Here is a 15,087-nt window from a genome sequence, read left to right as displayed (position 1 = left end):
CAGACGGGCCAAAAGCCTCACGGCCTCTTTCGATGGGTCGGACGCAGAGCTGAAGGATGAAGAACGAAACGTGCTCCTCGAAAAGAGACCAGAAACAATGGGAGAGCGAGGGCGGCCTGCGGAAAAGCGACCGCGTGACGGCGAAAGGGAGAAGAAGCAGGGCGACCCGACAGCTGCATGAAGAAACAAAAGGACGAGGTTGTCGCTCAGCAGCGATCGATCAGTGCCCTACGGAGCACCACCTCCCTGTATGACGCCGGGACCAACACGAGCCATGGCGGCCTTATTCGCCAAGGGACAGCGCCTAGCTCTGCTTAAGCTTCTTGTCGTGGCCAGGTCGTGCATTAGCGATAAGACAGCTCTGGCGGCCACAAAGGGCCTTATCGGCGTTAGGGAGGTACGGCGGCAGCACTAGCACCCCGCATGACGCAACATGACCGCCAGGTGCCATTCCCGTAGCAGCCTAGCAGCGACTTTTGTTCCAGGCTTTAGCGCTTCTTCAGTGCCGTTAGCGAGGCGGCGCGACCAGCTGAGGACGGCAGCGATGCAGCGGCCCAGGCGGGAGACGGCAGGTAGCCTCCATGTACCCGTTGAGACATCCAAATGAGTGAGGTCATCACTTCTATTGTGATTCAAATGGCGAGCTCGGGCAATTAATTGGTCCAACAGGCGGTTAGGCGTTGATGAGAGTGTTTTATGGCCGAATCCAGAGGCTCAACTTCACTCATCTCGACTGCTGCCCGTTGATTAAACAGCCGTATCGTCGTCTCGCATTGGTCGCCGCCTTGGGCCGCAAAGCAGAGATGTCGTGCTCCCGCTGCTGTCTGTCGGGTATTATCCCAATCTTCGGTGTCGGATCCGGGGCTTAGTATCAAACGGCTGCTTCTCTCTCTTTGATACGCTCAAGCTTGGATGCAAGCTCTCAAGCGCGTGGATAAGAGTCGAGACATGCATACGAGTCGCCAGTTGACATGCGTTGCAGATTCTGATGGAGCCAGTACGTGCAACATGGGCGCCGCAGCCTACCTATGAGACAGACCAGGGCAAGCACATGGCCGTCGGCGACTGGACGAAGCAAGGAGGGACAACGGACGGATTCATTGGATGCATAATTGCTTGCATCCCGAAGCCGCATTCAATCGTCGTACATGTGTGATAACGGCGGGTCTGGCATGGGAAGTCTCCATCTGATATCGTGCTGCAGAAGTGACGGACGAGAAGCGCCGATTGTGATAGTACTGGAGCTGGCGTCATGCCTGCATTGTTTCTTCGTGCATGTCGCTTCCAAACCCGTGCTTTTCTACAACAGACCGAATACGGCATCACCTGGGAGACGACGGCTGCTGTTGTTATCTACTGCTAATTCAGCATCTTATCGGGAGGAGATGCAGGTGATGCTGTCTACCTAGTACCTTGGGGCAAGGTAAGCCATGGCTTACTACTAGGTACCTACTACCGAGTAGGTTCGGTACCTTATAGAAAACATGCAATCCCTACATGGAGCAAGTGTGATCATACAGATTCGGCAAGTCAGGGCTTCGAGAAAGGTCAAGAGGTAAGGCACCACCAAGAGCCACGTCTCTTGCCACTCAAACGACTCTTCTTAGGTACTAAACTACATGAACAGAGCATTTCTCTCTCGTCATATTCAGTTCCAACTTTACATCATCTTGAAATCAGTGTTCCGGTTTCCAGGCCTCCATCTTGGGAACTAGGGCCTTTATCAACCCCGTCAATACTGTCTGTATTCGTTGATCAAACACACCTTATCTTTCATCACCGTATTTCCTTTCCTTCATTAATGAGATACAAAGGTCTAGTTCTTTACATGCTACGTCTACCATTGCCTTCCCAGTCCAACCATGTCATCCAGCAAGCACACCTCCCGAAATGCACAACACCAACCGCGCCCTCGGGATGAGGACGCTCGGGATCGAGAAGAGAGGACTTTTACGCCTTACAATAGCCTTCATTCTGCCCAGACAGATTCCATGACTTTCTCTTGGTCTCCGTCGAAGCGCAAGACTCCCTTGGACGATGAAGACGTTAGAGATAGAGCTGATAAACGCGCAGCAATCATAGTTAGCAGTGCTGGAGATGTCAGTCCTGTCGTCTCCGACTCAGTGCTTGGATCGGCTGCCTCGTTCTCGGACCTGGCGTCGCCCTCTCCATTGACCCTATCTAAGTTCCTCGATGGACATACCGCTCCGCCTCGCGACCCATCAGAGCCATTGAAGTTTCGACGCCTCCGGGCTCTGATCGATTCATCGGGACGGAGAACCTTTGTTGAGCATGAGGTGTCAGCTGATGGCGGTGAAGATGACCGGAAAGACGATGACACTACCTTTGCCGTTGTCTACGACGGCGATCCCGAGATACATTGTCATGTTGCGGGTGTCTTGATCTGGAGCGAACCATTGAGACGATGTCTGCAACTGCTTTTCGTGAACGATCCTCATATCGCGGTCTTGGCTGAGACGACTCCTGTCCCCCTCTCTCATTTATTTCAGTGAGTGTACCAAATCTTGCATGTTCATACTCCCATACACATGGTTGGTTCGTGCTGACTTTATCACCACTCGATAGCTCTTTGGAAGCGATGAGAAGCCATCACAATTGGTTGACAAAAAGCCAAACAAGCGGTGGAACCCCCTGCTTTTAGGGTCACGGAGGGGAGGCACGCGTTGCGCACAGGAAGAGTCTGAAGGTTCTGATTGACTTCTTGGAGGCTGAATATGACAAATTCAATGAGGAGCTTCAGCTTCAGCTGGGCAGTGGGTTGATTGACTACGATCATCTTTGGGCAATCTTTAGCCCATCTACAATCATCTACTCCCGGATTAGCAACAGCCTGGAGATACCGATGGCGTCAGTAGTGACGTGGGCAGGATACGAAAGCCCAGAGGTAGAGCGTGGACAGCGCGAACCCCCGTTCTACCTTGTTCGGAGCAGAACTGTCTACTTTGACGGCAATACGTTCGCATTCGGAAGCTTCGAGACAAAGATAGAGCGCTTCACTGGCTTGGTCAAGATTGTCAGTCTGATGTGCTATCCTTTCAAGTATCACGAACACGAAGCGCGGCTTCGTGTCCAACTCATCGAGCGAGGCAAGAAATATCTCTCGCTGCAAGGGAAAATAGCCCACCACAAGTCGTTCACTGGCGTAGCCTACAGGAAGTTTTTGGGCGGCAAGCTCGATCTGCTGCAGGACAGGATTATGATCGATGGCAGGACATTGAAGAATGTATGTCTGCTTCAGGGGGCCCGCGAGCTGGCCAAGGGGGTGCCTGTGCAGGAAGAGACAAGCGCCACTGGCTTCCTTCTCAATGGAATATCGCCTCGGTATCTTTTGGGTCTGCTTTTAGACGAGGCCGCTGACGACGGTGGACCACACACAGACAGCGGGAATTTTACACAAAGCGCGGAAATGGAACATGAAGATGGCGAAGGCACCGAAGGTATATGTGATGAGTGCCAAAAGAAGAAGCGGGAAAGGCTGAAGGGGGCGAAGGACACGCTATCGATGATATTCCATCCTACCATCGCTGGGTATTCCCTTGCCCATTGGAGTTGGCTCGAGTTTCCCGTGGATGATATTGAAGATGTCAAGTGGGATGGCCAAGCCTGGGACTATTTGATGCTTGAGGATCATGCGAAGGAGCTGTTGCGCACGTCTGTGATTCCCCACGTCTCCATTCCGGCTCTTGACCTCTACGACACAGGGCCAGGCGGCAGAGGAGCTCTCAACAGTAAGTGCACCAGCTCACGATCTGCGCAGGGCTTGTGGGATTGTTTTTTAGGGTGCAATGGCATTAACGCTGTAATCAACTAGTTCTACTCCATGGCCCTTCGGACACGGGGAAGACACTGACGGTGGAAGCGCTTTGCGACCATCTGCAGGTTCCCCTGATGAAGATTTCGGTTGCCACTTTCCAGGTGAGAACAGAGATTCTCAGCGCAGCACTGATCAATCAGAGTATGCTGGAGGTCTGCCACCGCTGGGGTGCCGTTTTGCTTGTTGACGACGTCGTCTTCCTCTGGGGCCAGATGAGCCTAATAGCGCAGCAACATCATTGGCCGTCTGTCATTCTACAGCATCTCACAAGTTATCGTGGGCAGGGGGTGATCTTTTTCACCTGCAAGGGTGGTCACGTCAATTGGGGCGAGGGAGGCTTGCCACAAATCAAGGTGATTGCATTTCCCTTGCGACAATCTGACACATGCAGCTAACTGTCGTTTCATTCAAGACGCAGGAAGGGACGCCCAGACTGCGATTCAACCTGTCGTTCAGGTATACGTTTCCAACCAGGCACAGCAGAGCGAACCTGATTCGAAAGTGCCTTGCGCGAACGCTGGCTCGTGACCAAGTACAAATGGTTCCATTGAACGATGTTGGCTTGCGTCGGCTGGCGGACAGCGACCTGAACTATCGAGAGGTTCGAAATGTGGTGCAGCTGGTTTTGGACTGGGCATGCGAGAAGGAGGAGGCGATGCCGTTGGCAGTCATGCAGCAGTTGTTGGATATGCCTAGAGAGCATAGACGGGGGCCTCCGAGGGCTGAGGGTGTCCAGTCCATCACTCCCTCTCCTTACCCAACAACAAGGCCTGACCTAGGATGAGGCTGCGGCCTCTTGTCCTTGGTTTATGCGTAAGGGCGTGAAGAATGGTTGATTCGATTGTGGTCAAGAACTTTGTAGGATCTGTACAGGATGCAGGGAGGGGTTTTGGCGGGGTTTGTCTTGTCTTTGGAATAGCACATACCCTACATGCTCTCATTGTAACTTGATAAGCTTTGTCAGTTTTACGCAGCGAACTTGAATGCCTTTGCGTTGTTACATGGTTGGACATTGTATACAGCCTCTCTTGGACACGTCCTCTGCATGGTTGCCAGCATCTGGCTTAATGATGGTTACGGTTTGGTAGGGCAGTAGATAGTTGCTCGTGTTACCAAAACCAATGGCAGTTTACATTCTGCATAATCGTCATAGGTGTTCAGATCTCGTATATACGTGGCATTGAACATGAAAATGTCTGAAACAGTGCACAATAGCTGCATGTACATTTGTACGCGTGATTGCGTGCAAAGGCAGTTTCTCCTCGGAACTCGGAAGACTCATTTCGGATTACTAGTACCTACGGTCACGAGCACATATCCATTTTTAGACGCGGAACCCCCCCTACGATGGTCGTTCTGGAAACGGTGACCATATAGTAAAGGGGGTTTTCTAGAAGACAAGAAAAAAAAAAGAAAGCACAAGCCGCAAAATATTCGTCGTCGAATGTTGGGTCCGTTAGGAGCAGTGCCGAAAGAACCGGGGGTCGGAAGGGAGAGCTGACGCGGATCGGAGGCTGAGGCTGGGGAGTAAGGGGGGGCTGGTGCCGGAGAGGCGGTATGTGGGCTTGAATTTTTGTGGATTTGGGATTTGGATTTGGGATTTCCTTTTCTCCCAAGGGGGCTGTGTTTTTTTCTTTAGGGAGAATGCTTTTGACTTGGATACAGATACTAGTGGTAATAGGAGGACGAGGAGGAGGATATAGGAGTATCCCAGGCCAGGGGAGGGGATAAGAATAGTAGCGGGAGTGGAGGGGATATTACAGGCGGTGGGTGGTGGTTTTGGTTATGCGATCGACATGTTCCGATTATACAGATGTCGTATTGTACCAATGATCAAGAAAGCGTGGAGAAGCCATGTTTTAATTATAGCGGTAGACAATGCATGCGTGAGAATGGCGCGTGTGTCACGGGATGGGAAGATGATTGGAATGGAATGCTTGGGGTTTTGGCGGCATGTGATGCAGTGACAATCAGAGTCAAGCAGACGTTATCGATTTGACACGATGGCACTGACTTACAGCTTATTACGAGTCAAACAGTTCTACGATCTGACTTCTGTGTCCCCGTGCTCCATGTTCTCGATACCCCCGTACAAACACCGCAAAATAGGCGCAAAATACGACAGCCGAGTGGTGAGCGAGATTTGCTGTGGTATATAGGCGAGAAAAAAAACAGGCTTTTCTCGGTGAAAGAAAAGCATGTGACTAAGAAGGCCTGCCGCGAAGAGAGTCCGTACGAAAAAAAAAGAGGCAAACGACATGAAATGATTGGAATCTGCCAGCCTTTACCGCCTACATACTCGTACGGGCTGCTGGGGACATTTCAGCTGTCCAATGTCGTTTGTTTTAGCCGTTGGGCTTGGCTTTTTTTCTCCGGGCCCCGGGTAGCCCGATGCAGAAAGGGCTCGATTCCGCAGTTGAGCGAAATTACAAGCACAGGGGTGTCTCATTTCCCCTTGCAACCGGGGGAGGGCAAAGGCAAGGGAGAAGCAGAAGAAGAAGATGAAGAAGAGGAGGAGGAGGAGGAGAGGGGAACTCGATCCATCATTCCAGAAGGCGCCTGGGCGACCGACCGTTGGGCGTGTCGCCTAATACGGCGAGATGGGCTGAGCGGTGGGAGAAAAAGAAAAGAGTCGGAAGAAAGAGAAGAGAAAAAGACGGTGTCTCATGTTGGGAGCTCGACTGACCGTTCGCAGGACAAGCGCCGAGCATCTGAGGCCCAGGGCTTGGGGGTTGGGAGGAAACAAGGAGGTGAGTTAAGAGCACGTAATGACTGGAGTAACGAGTACGAGGTAGAGTAGCAGCGTCACGTAGCAGCTGGAGTGACTGACGCTGCCATTGGCCTTGGTCTGCAGAAGCAGGTTTCCATCTTTGTGCAAACGTGCTTCGTACCCGGTGGTGATAGCCATGATTGAGCATGATGAATGGCCCATCCAGTGTCATTTCATCTGAGATTGGCGCGAGCGTTTCCCACACACAGCACATGGTGTATGTATGTAAGCAAACACGAACCCATGCGTGGATCACGCGTGGATCGCCCACAGAGGAGGCGACTGCAGGATTTTCGTGCGTCAACAGCTTCATTGGATCTTCTTGTTTGCCTCGTCGAACTCTAAAAAAAAAAAAAAAAAAAAAAAAAAAAAAAATCATATTTTTTACCCGTAGTTCGAAGGAGACGATTCAGAGAGATGCCTTCAATTCTCCGCTCTCCGTACGCCCACACTTCTGCAGAGCTCCAGTTTGTCCAACTTGGCGTTGCTGCAGCATGTGGGCTGACGCGGCGGAGATGCACGCCAATTCGCGCCCCAGCCAATGACAGGCCGCGGGTACCTGGTGGTTCCTGGTGGTTCCTGAGCCGCCGATTTCTGCCATCCCCGACAGGGGTCTCCTAGCCGGGCTTTAGGGGACCATGGCCTGTTTCATGGGGCGCCGGTTGAGGCCTTTAGGGGGGAACCTGAACGCTTTTTACGAGCCAGGCGGTTGCCACCCGCTAAGGGCATGGCTCTGGAGCACCCTGAGGAAGCACGGCTCGCTTGCAGAGGACGGTGAGGTCCACTGTGTTGCCCCCCCCTGCCCCCCTGCTCGCCGAGTTCCAGTGCTTCCATTGCTTTGTCCCCCCCCTGGCCCGTCGTGCCTTAATAACACCGTCCTCCCTCCCGTTTCCCCTTCCTGTTTCTCTCCTCCTCCTCACCGTCCTCGATCAGGCCTTCAAAGTCATTCCTTAAGACAAGACCAATCGCCAGCGTTCCTTTCAGACGTTGCCAACACGTTCCTTTTCGCGATCCTATAAACCAAGGCACTCACTCCCTTCAGTCGCCAACGCTCATTCGGCCTCGTGCGAAATAACACATCGAAGACGATCGCCCACTCCTTTGGATATACAACATAGACCAGCATCGTTAACCTTCGAACCACTACCGCCAAGATGAAGTTCTCTACCACCTCCGTCCTGCTCGCCGCCGCCCTCGGCGTCTCTGCCCACCCCAGCGGCCACGCCCACAAGCGCGCCCACAACTCCGCCGTTGAGGCCCGCGGCGACTTCGTCATGGCCAACAAGCCCGCTGATGCTCCCACCACCACCAGCGCGGGCCCCGTCGCCACCACCACCGCCGCTGCCCCTGCCTCCAGCAGCACCGGCTCCGCGACCGTCAAGCCCTTCTGCAGCGGCAACAGCAAGCGTGCCACGCAGGCTGAGATTGCCTACAAGGGCAACGTCGGCGCCGGCACCTACGGATGCAACATCATGACCATCGACGAAAGCCTGATCGATGAGTACCAGTACACCGTGCTCTTCAAGAACGCCGGCGCCGACACGACATGCTTCTGCTGGAACAAAATCGGACCCGACGGCGGAATCAACGGTTTCTTCAAGGGTAACCAGGCCATCACTTTTGACGTCCCCGCCGGTGGCTCGCAGCCCATCGCCGTCGACACCAACTCTCAGATCGGCTGCGCCTGCGGTCCCAACGGTCCTCCGCTGACCACCATCGGCCAGTTCGCCGGCACCTGGTTTGAGGGCGACTTTGGCAACATGTCCAACGGCGGATGGTCCGGCGCTGACGCCTCTTCCCTGGTCGCCGCCGCCGCCGGCATGACCATCCCCGGTCTCAAGGTCTGCGGAACCGGCTCTACTGCCGGCACCTGCTCCATCATCTACCCCGGCGGCAAGGGCGACAATGCCTTCACCGCCGGCACCGAGGCCCTGGACGGCCTGGGCCTCAACATTGCCCCCGGCAAGACCTCCCTCGTCGTCACCATTGACTACCAGGGTTAGAGCTGTGAGTTTTCACCGGAAGACGACAACGGAGACGGGGGGCTATAGAGGGAAAAAGGCAGTTGGGATGGGTCTGGGATTTGATGCATGCTTTCGGCTTCTGAGGAATTCTTAACGTGGAGAATTGACAATCTACGGTGTTTGGTATGTGGCTTTTACGGATTCCCCCGGGTTGTCCAACGATGACAGAGACGTATGGACAAGGACCTGCACGCAAGTTAGTTGAATCCGTTTTTTATCTTTTACTATTATATATATATTACGGTTCTTGTTATATATATAATCGGAAATGTTTATTGTTCTTGATAGAATATGATGTTTAATGCTCTTGATAGAATATGACGTTTGTTTACTTCTTATCTTATTCTGCTCATGTGACTGCTTTGTCTTGTGATTGACTGAGCTTAAATTGAGTTTGTTTGAAACAATGGCGCAAGCTGTTGTATGGCGTTGCACCAAGCTGATGGCCATCCAATCACTGCTACAGTCAAACAGCCATTTGTCCTGTCGGAGTCTCCCGTGCCTGTGACTGACTTGGTGACAGGAGGCTAGAACAAACGCCACGGCGTCTTACTTTCCGTCCGCCTCTGTTTACACACGACTTGGTCCCAACGGTCTGCCTATTGCTTCACGGCTACGATTGCCTATTCTGGTATTCTAAATAGGGCTCCAGAAGGGGTTTTCTTCTCTCTCCTTTTCTATTCGACGTTGAAAGGGGTCCCGGATTTTCATAGTCAAGGGATTTCTTTTAGGGTACGTTTTTGGTTTGGCACTTTTGGTGTTTTTGTCTGCTTTTGTTCTGACCTAATGCCAGCACTCATCACAGCTTTTTTTGGTTCGGCGATTCTTTCGCCGATCTGACGTCTTCGGTTGCAGCATTCCGGGCTTGCCTTTGAGCTAATGCAGGTTACAAGTTTTTTTCCTCTCTTTCTTTTCATCCAAGGCTTCCGATTGCACCGGACGTTTAGCCAGGAACAGATCAACCATTTCCCCCCTCTTCTTTTCTCAACTGTGCATACGAGTCCATGAGCTGGTCATGGATGGTGTGGGTGTGTGCGATGGAAGAGGATCCGAGTGGTTACAGGTTTCACTGCAGCACAACTACCTTATGTACTGCAATGCATGCAACATGTCGTAAGTGAACACACGATACATGGGATACATGCATGGAAAGGAACAAGGTGAGGCGAGGCGAGGCGAGCTGCAGCGGAGTGATCGGATGCCGGCTCGAGTCATTGATGAGCTGGCAACAAACAGAACCTGAATTTTCAACGGGCGAGCCACGTGGAGAAGGAGATCCGGTTGGCTCTGGCGAATTGTCGAGTTGTCATGGTCATGCTTACTTGGGCAGAACTAGAGCGGATAAAGCAGTGCGATGGGCGGATTCCTGACGGTGGTGGTGGTGGTGCTGGTGTTGTTCCTGTTGGAGGATGAGGAGGAGGAGGAGGGAGTTGGGTTGCAATGGTTTGGGTTACGCCGGCATATGCAAGGGACGAAGAGGCCTTTTTTCCCTCTTCTTCTCTTCTTTCGTCGTGCCTTGGAAGAGCTGAGATGGTGGGGGGGTGTATGGAGACGAGGCATTATTGTTCGCGGGAATGATTGTCGAGGGAGTGGCAAAGATGCATCCAGAGAATGCGAGGCTAGTTTTTGATGGGATGGGTGAGGAGTCCATGTCGGTGGTGGATGTGGAGGGAGTACAACTTACTATAACTTGCAGCTCGGAGGATGGATGGGCACAGCTGCAGGAGGCCAAGTGTGTTTGAGTAGGTAGGTAAGCAGCTGATGATCTGATGGTGATGGCTGAATGTAAAAACGATGTATTGTGTACAAGGTGTTTACTTGAAACGGTCTGCGCAATGCAGATGCAATTGCGCAGGAGGCGCGTGAAATGCTGGACCACGTCACTTGTTACGGTGGACGAATCAAGGCCGTGATGCCGTCTCTTGTTAGTCGGTGGGCCTGGATTCCATACTACTTAGATAGTACTTACTGTAGACTTGTCGAGAGAATGGAGCAGGGAGCATGTCTTTCCGTTTTGTATTCTCGGCTAAGCGGGTGATGAGCCAGTTTGAGTTTCTCACAGAAACTGATCCTCAATCCTCCTGTTCGTGTCATGAGTTCTTTGGCTGTCATATCGCAACGGATGAAGCAGTCTGAAGCGTTCTGGGGTTTCAATTGACCTGTAAGATAAGGTATGTACATGTAATCAAGTAGCTCGGCGCCGGCAGAAGAATATTCCGTAGCACAGTATGAACTACCTAGGCACCCACAACTTGCAACTCGTTGAGCCCCTTCCTGCAAGGCTGATTCCATGGGCTATGCAAATATCATGATATTGCCGTGACATTGGCCTTGAAACAGCATAAACAGCATGTGCGGGGATAGACATTGTCCTTGGTACTACTGAAATCCATCATCATGGGGTTGGAACCCCCGGAGGATACAGGGCCTCACCTCCAGCCTGACAGTCAAGATGACGACCTTGCTGCCACCAAGCAGTTGATGTTGAGAGACACTCGTAGGAACATCCTTACGTGTGAGGCATGCATATCCGAGATGGAAGCCTTGCTCAAGGCCATCGAAAAAAAAGTCAAAAGCCCCCGCCTGACAGGCCTGCCCGCATTCATCCGCAAAGTCCGCAAGGAGCACGAGCTCCTGAAACTGGTCGAGTCCGAGCTCGTGGACGGAGAGCAAGACGACGAAGACGGGCTGCATCTGTTGAACAGAAAGCTCGTGGCCAGTGCCACAATCGTACAGCATGCCGCCGTCCACTGGGACATGCTCAAGCGCTGCCGCTCCCTTGTCGTCGTCGACCAGGCGTTTCAGGGGTCGGCCAAGGAGGAGCGCAAGAGGCAAGTCTCGCAGGTTGCCGGCGACGGGAGGGAGAAGCAGCGGGTGAACAGGACCCTCAAGGAGCAGGCCAAGGTGGAAGTCGACGTGGTCGGGGGAGGGAGCGAGTGGCTCGACATTCGGTGGCTTCAGGCGGACAGGCTGGCGCGGCAAATGACCGACTGCGGCTGGGCGTGGGGCGACTACAGCCTTGGAGACGTCGTCGACCGGGAAGAGTGGGAGGACACGCCTCTTGCTAAGCAGGTGAAGCGGCTCGTTGCTGCGGCCAAGATGAACCGGCACGAGTATCGGATTCCCCGTCTACGCATCGTCTTTCCGAATCTCAGCAGAGGAGAAAACGAAGATGTCGATGTCTTCTTGGATCAGATATGTCATGTCGACCCCCTAGTCGAGATCATCGTCGAAGACAGCAGCAGCGAGTTTATGAAAACGCCGCCTCCTCCCCTCCAAGAAGCCATACAAAACCTCATCGGAAACGATTTCGACGGCCTGACAGACACCCTGAACATGGACCACACCATCCTCGTCGACCTCATCTCGGACATCACCCACCTCCAGCTGCAGCCCCAGCCGTGGCAAGCCCAGACGACGCGGCTGCAAATCGAGGAAGAGGGGAAACACGACGGCGGCGTCATGGTCCGCGCGCTGTATCCCGTCCTGCAGGGCCGCACCCTCGTCTGCACGCAGGAAGCAGCAGAACACTTCCACCAAGTCCTCGCCACCGTCGGCACCGCGACGGAAAGGGAGCGCGGGAGGCTCCTGGTGCCCTTTGGCGATGTAGACACGCGCGACATGTCAACCGAGGAGATCCGCAGACGCTTTGCAGAGCTTTCGATTCACAAACTCCCTGATGATCTGCAAGTCCCCATCAAGATCCTCGGAGAGACGTGGACGATGGATACGGTGACGCAGGCGGTAGCGGACGGACGGCTACCCCAGGTGGCTCTCGACGTGGCCAAGTGCGGCGCTTTCAAGAGCTCCAAGCTGAGCATCTACATGTACGGCTGGGCCACGGGCAACATCACCGTCACGTCGAACAAGGAAGTCCGCGGCCAGATCCGCACATGGGTCGAGTCTAACAGACGCCATGACCAGGAACGCGGCCCGGCTATCTGGCGCATCGACGTGACGAGGAACCTGCTGGCCAAGAGCGCCACGCCGCCGTCGACATTCAATTCGGAGAACAGCCTGAATGGGGGCACGACAATGAGACACAGATGAACATGGCAAACGCTCTACACGAATCTTCAATTATAATCAAACATTAAACACTATGACCTAGTACTGCTGCTGCTGCTCCTCGTTCGACAACGGGACGCACTCTAAGGGTATAAAAAGACGGCGAAAACAACTTTTTATCTCAACAAAAGGTACACGAAACCAAAAATGTCGGTCATCAATTACCAACGCATTGCTATAAGTCACAAGGCAAGGCTGTATCCCCCCAGCCTCTTCTCTCCTCTCTCTCGCAATACACCTAATCAGAGCAAGCCATCGCCGTCGCCGTCTTGCGCCCCTTCTTAAACACAGTGGTCGTAAAGACCGACTCGGGGACGGGCGGATCATACGGAGCCGTGAACCAAATCAGCCCGCAGTGATCGCACTTCTTGTGCGCCACAGACGTGAAGGTCGACGTCCAGATCTTACGGGTGTGGTCGAGGCGATCCGGGTAGAGGGCATAGTTGTAGAAGCACTCGGCAGTGGTCCGGCCCTTGCCGTAGACGGTGTGGACCTCGAGCGGCGGCGGCCAGGCCTCGGTCACGATGGGCGTGGGCTTGGTCTTGCTGGGCTTCTTGGGCTTCTGCTTCTTCTTCTTGCCCTCGACGCCGTCCGTGGGCAGCGTCTTGCCGCAGATGAGCTTGGTCGTCTTGAAGGGCATGTCGACCGTCATGGTTGCGTTGTAAGGGCCCGGATGCGGCGGGTTGACGGGAACGGGAACGGGAGAAGCCTTGGTGCAGCTGCCGCAGTCGATTGTCCTGGTGAGGGTAATGGTGGTCTTGTAGGCAACGCTGGTGGAGTCCATGTCAAAGAAGCTGGGCGCCTCCAGCACGCTGGCAACGCAGTCCTCGTCGTCATCGTCCCCCTGGATGAGCACGCCCGAGTCGCCGTCGTTGGCATCGTACTCGAGCGGGTCCACCATTTCGAAATGGCGCCTCACGCGAGCGCCGCCCGTCTCCAGCGGGAAGAAGCCATGGCCGGCGCAGTACCCGCGGGTGATGGTCGCCGCGCCCGCAAAGGTGACGGTCTCGACGGGCAGAGCGTCCTGGACCACGCGGGTGGCGACTTCGAGGTGGCCGCATCCGCCGCAGTTGACGGCCGTGTGCTGGTACACGACGGTCGAGTACTTGGTCACCGTCACGGCCGTGGCGGCACGCGCGGTGACTGAGGCGGCGGGCGGAGCCAGGTCAACCCAGCTCGTGGTGGTGCAAGAGGAGTTGTCGGCAGGAAGAGGAAGAGGAAGAGAAAAGGGGGTGGCCGCGGCGAAGCTGGCGGCGAGGCCCATGACGAGGGCTGCGTGCCCGGCTGACGGGTTCTTCATTGTGATGATTTTGTTCTTTTTTCTTTTGCCTTCTTTTCTTCTTCTTCAAGCTTTGATTGCTTGGGAGAGCTGGTGAAGAAGTTCTTACTCTGGAGTCCGTGGCAGCATGTAGTGTTGAAGAAGCAAATATGTTAGAGGGAGAGAAAGGAGAAAAACAGGCAAAGAAGAAAAGGGGGGAGAGGGGGGGCCCTCCTTTTATATGGGAGAATTAGACTTTTGAGGCTTCGACGATGCTCTTGGTTCAATCTCCGGTTTAGGGTTAAACACAAAGATAAGCTTAAGGCTTTTGATTTTGAAGCAAATAGAACTATGTGGAAAGGGGGAAAGCCGAAAGCCATCAGTTAGAGTTTCGAGCTGCTTCAACCCCCTCTTCTTCCCCCCCTCGTTCCTCTCCCCCTTTCAGCCTCATTTTTTGGATGATACTTTACTCTACTTTATTATCTCGAAAGACGAGAAGAAATACTTTCATGATACTATACATCTCTTTTAGTATAAACAACATCTACATATCAACTCCAAACCTCTTCCAGCCTGAGTGTCAAAACGTCATTGTCCGAGAAACAACATTCAAGGCTGTTGTTCCATTGGTCCAAGGCTTCTATAGATCATGTGGCGTTGACAGTAACCGCATCGGCAATGCAGATGGCTTGCCTTATCATGACTGGTTGGCTTATGAAGCTTTAGGTAAAAAAAAACCATTGTCAAATCGTTGCCGAGTTTATAAACGACAAGGAGGGCTAAGGACGCCTCCAGATCTACAACCTGGTATCATAAACGAGACGGGGGAGCGAGTCGACTTGTAGAATTGTACATGTGCCACCGTCAGCCTTGTCAATAGGCCATGATCCGAACTCTCCCGATCATGAAACTCTTTCATTTAGAAGCTTATAGAAATCCCGTTGATCAGACAACCAGTTCGAGACCGTCCAATGGCAAGCCCCCCTTCATACAAACAGCCTCATCAACCCAATCCGCACGTATCAGATGGCATACACAATACCATCAATTCCATCCAGACAGTTTCAAAGCCACCCCCAACACTCTAGGTCCTCGAACTAGGCGTAGCCGAACAAACCGTCCGATACATCGT

The 15,087-nt window shown here is 53.4% G+C and overlaps 4 protein-coding genes across 4 annotated transcripts; 3 read left to right on the top strand and 1 right to left on the bottom strand.

The window, feature by feature from the left end:
* Positions 1-274: 274 nt before the first annotated feature.
* BBK36DRAFT_1158429 (hypothetical protein) lies at positions 275-4,619 on the top strand (the record flags this gene model as incomplete). The annotated part of the gene is made up of 4 exons (XM_024894112.1): positions 275-397; positions 2,663-3,749; positions 3,833-4,188; positions 4,248-4,619. The coding sequence occupies 4 exons, from the start codon at positions 275-277 to the stop codon at positions 4,617-4,619; spliced, it is 1,938 nt and encodes a 645-aa protein (XP_024750916.1).
* Positions 4,620-7,759: 3,140 nt separating this feature from the next.
* Positions 7,760-8,608, top strand: BBK36DRAFT_1167984 (hypothetical protein; the record flags this gene model as incomplete). The annotated part of the gene is made up of 1 exon (XM_024895114.1): positions 7,760-8,608. One exon carries the CDS (start codon positions 7,760-7,762, stop codon positions 8,606-8,608), a length of 849 nt encoding a protein of 282 aa, XP_024750915.1.
* A 2,502-nt stretch (positions 8,609-11,110) lies between these two features.
* Positions 11,111-12,679, top strand: BBK36DRAFT_1116680 (hypothetical protein; the record flags this gene model as incomplete). Its single annotated transcript, XM_024890262.1, has 1 exon — positions 11,111-12,679. The coding sequence occupies one exon, from the start codon at positions 11,111-11,113 to the stop codon at positions 12,677-12,679; it is 1,569 nt and encodes a 522-aa protein (XP_024750914.1).
* A 256-nt stretch (positions 12,680-12,935) lies between these two features.
* On the bottom strand, positions 12,936-13,997 carry BBK36DRAFT_1197188 (hypothetical protein; the record flags this gene model as incomplete). Its single annotated transcript, XM_024896974.1, has 1 exon — positions 12,936-13,997. The coding sequence occupies one exon, from the start codon at positions 13,995-13,997 to the stop codon at positions 12,936-12,938; it is 1,062 nt and encodes a 353-aa protein (XP_024750913.1).
* Between the last annotated feature and the right edge of the window lie 1,090 nt (positions 13,998-15,087).

This window comes from Trichoderma citrinoviride, assembly GCF_003025115.1.
Source record: "Trichoderma citrinoviride strain TUCIM 6016 unplaced genomic scaffold BBK36scaffold_5, whole genome shotgun sequence".
NCBI classification, from domain to species: domain Eukaryota; kingdom Fungi; phylum Ascomycota; class Sordariomycetes; order Hypocreales; family Hypocreaceae; genus Trichoderma; species Trichoderma citrinoviride.
Note: the sequence above shows the minus strand (reverse complement) of the source record. Positions and strands in the feature narration are given on the sequence as shown.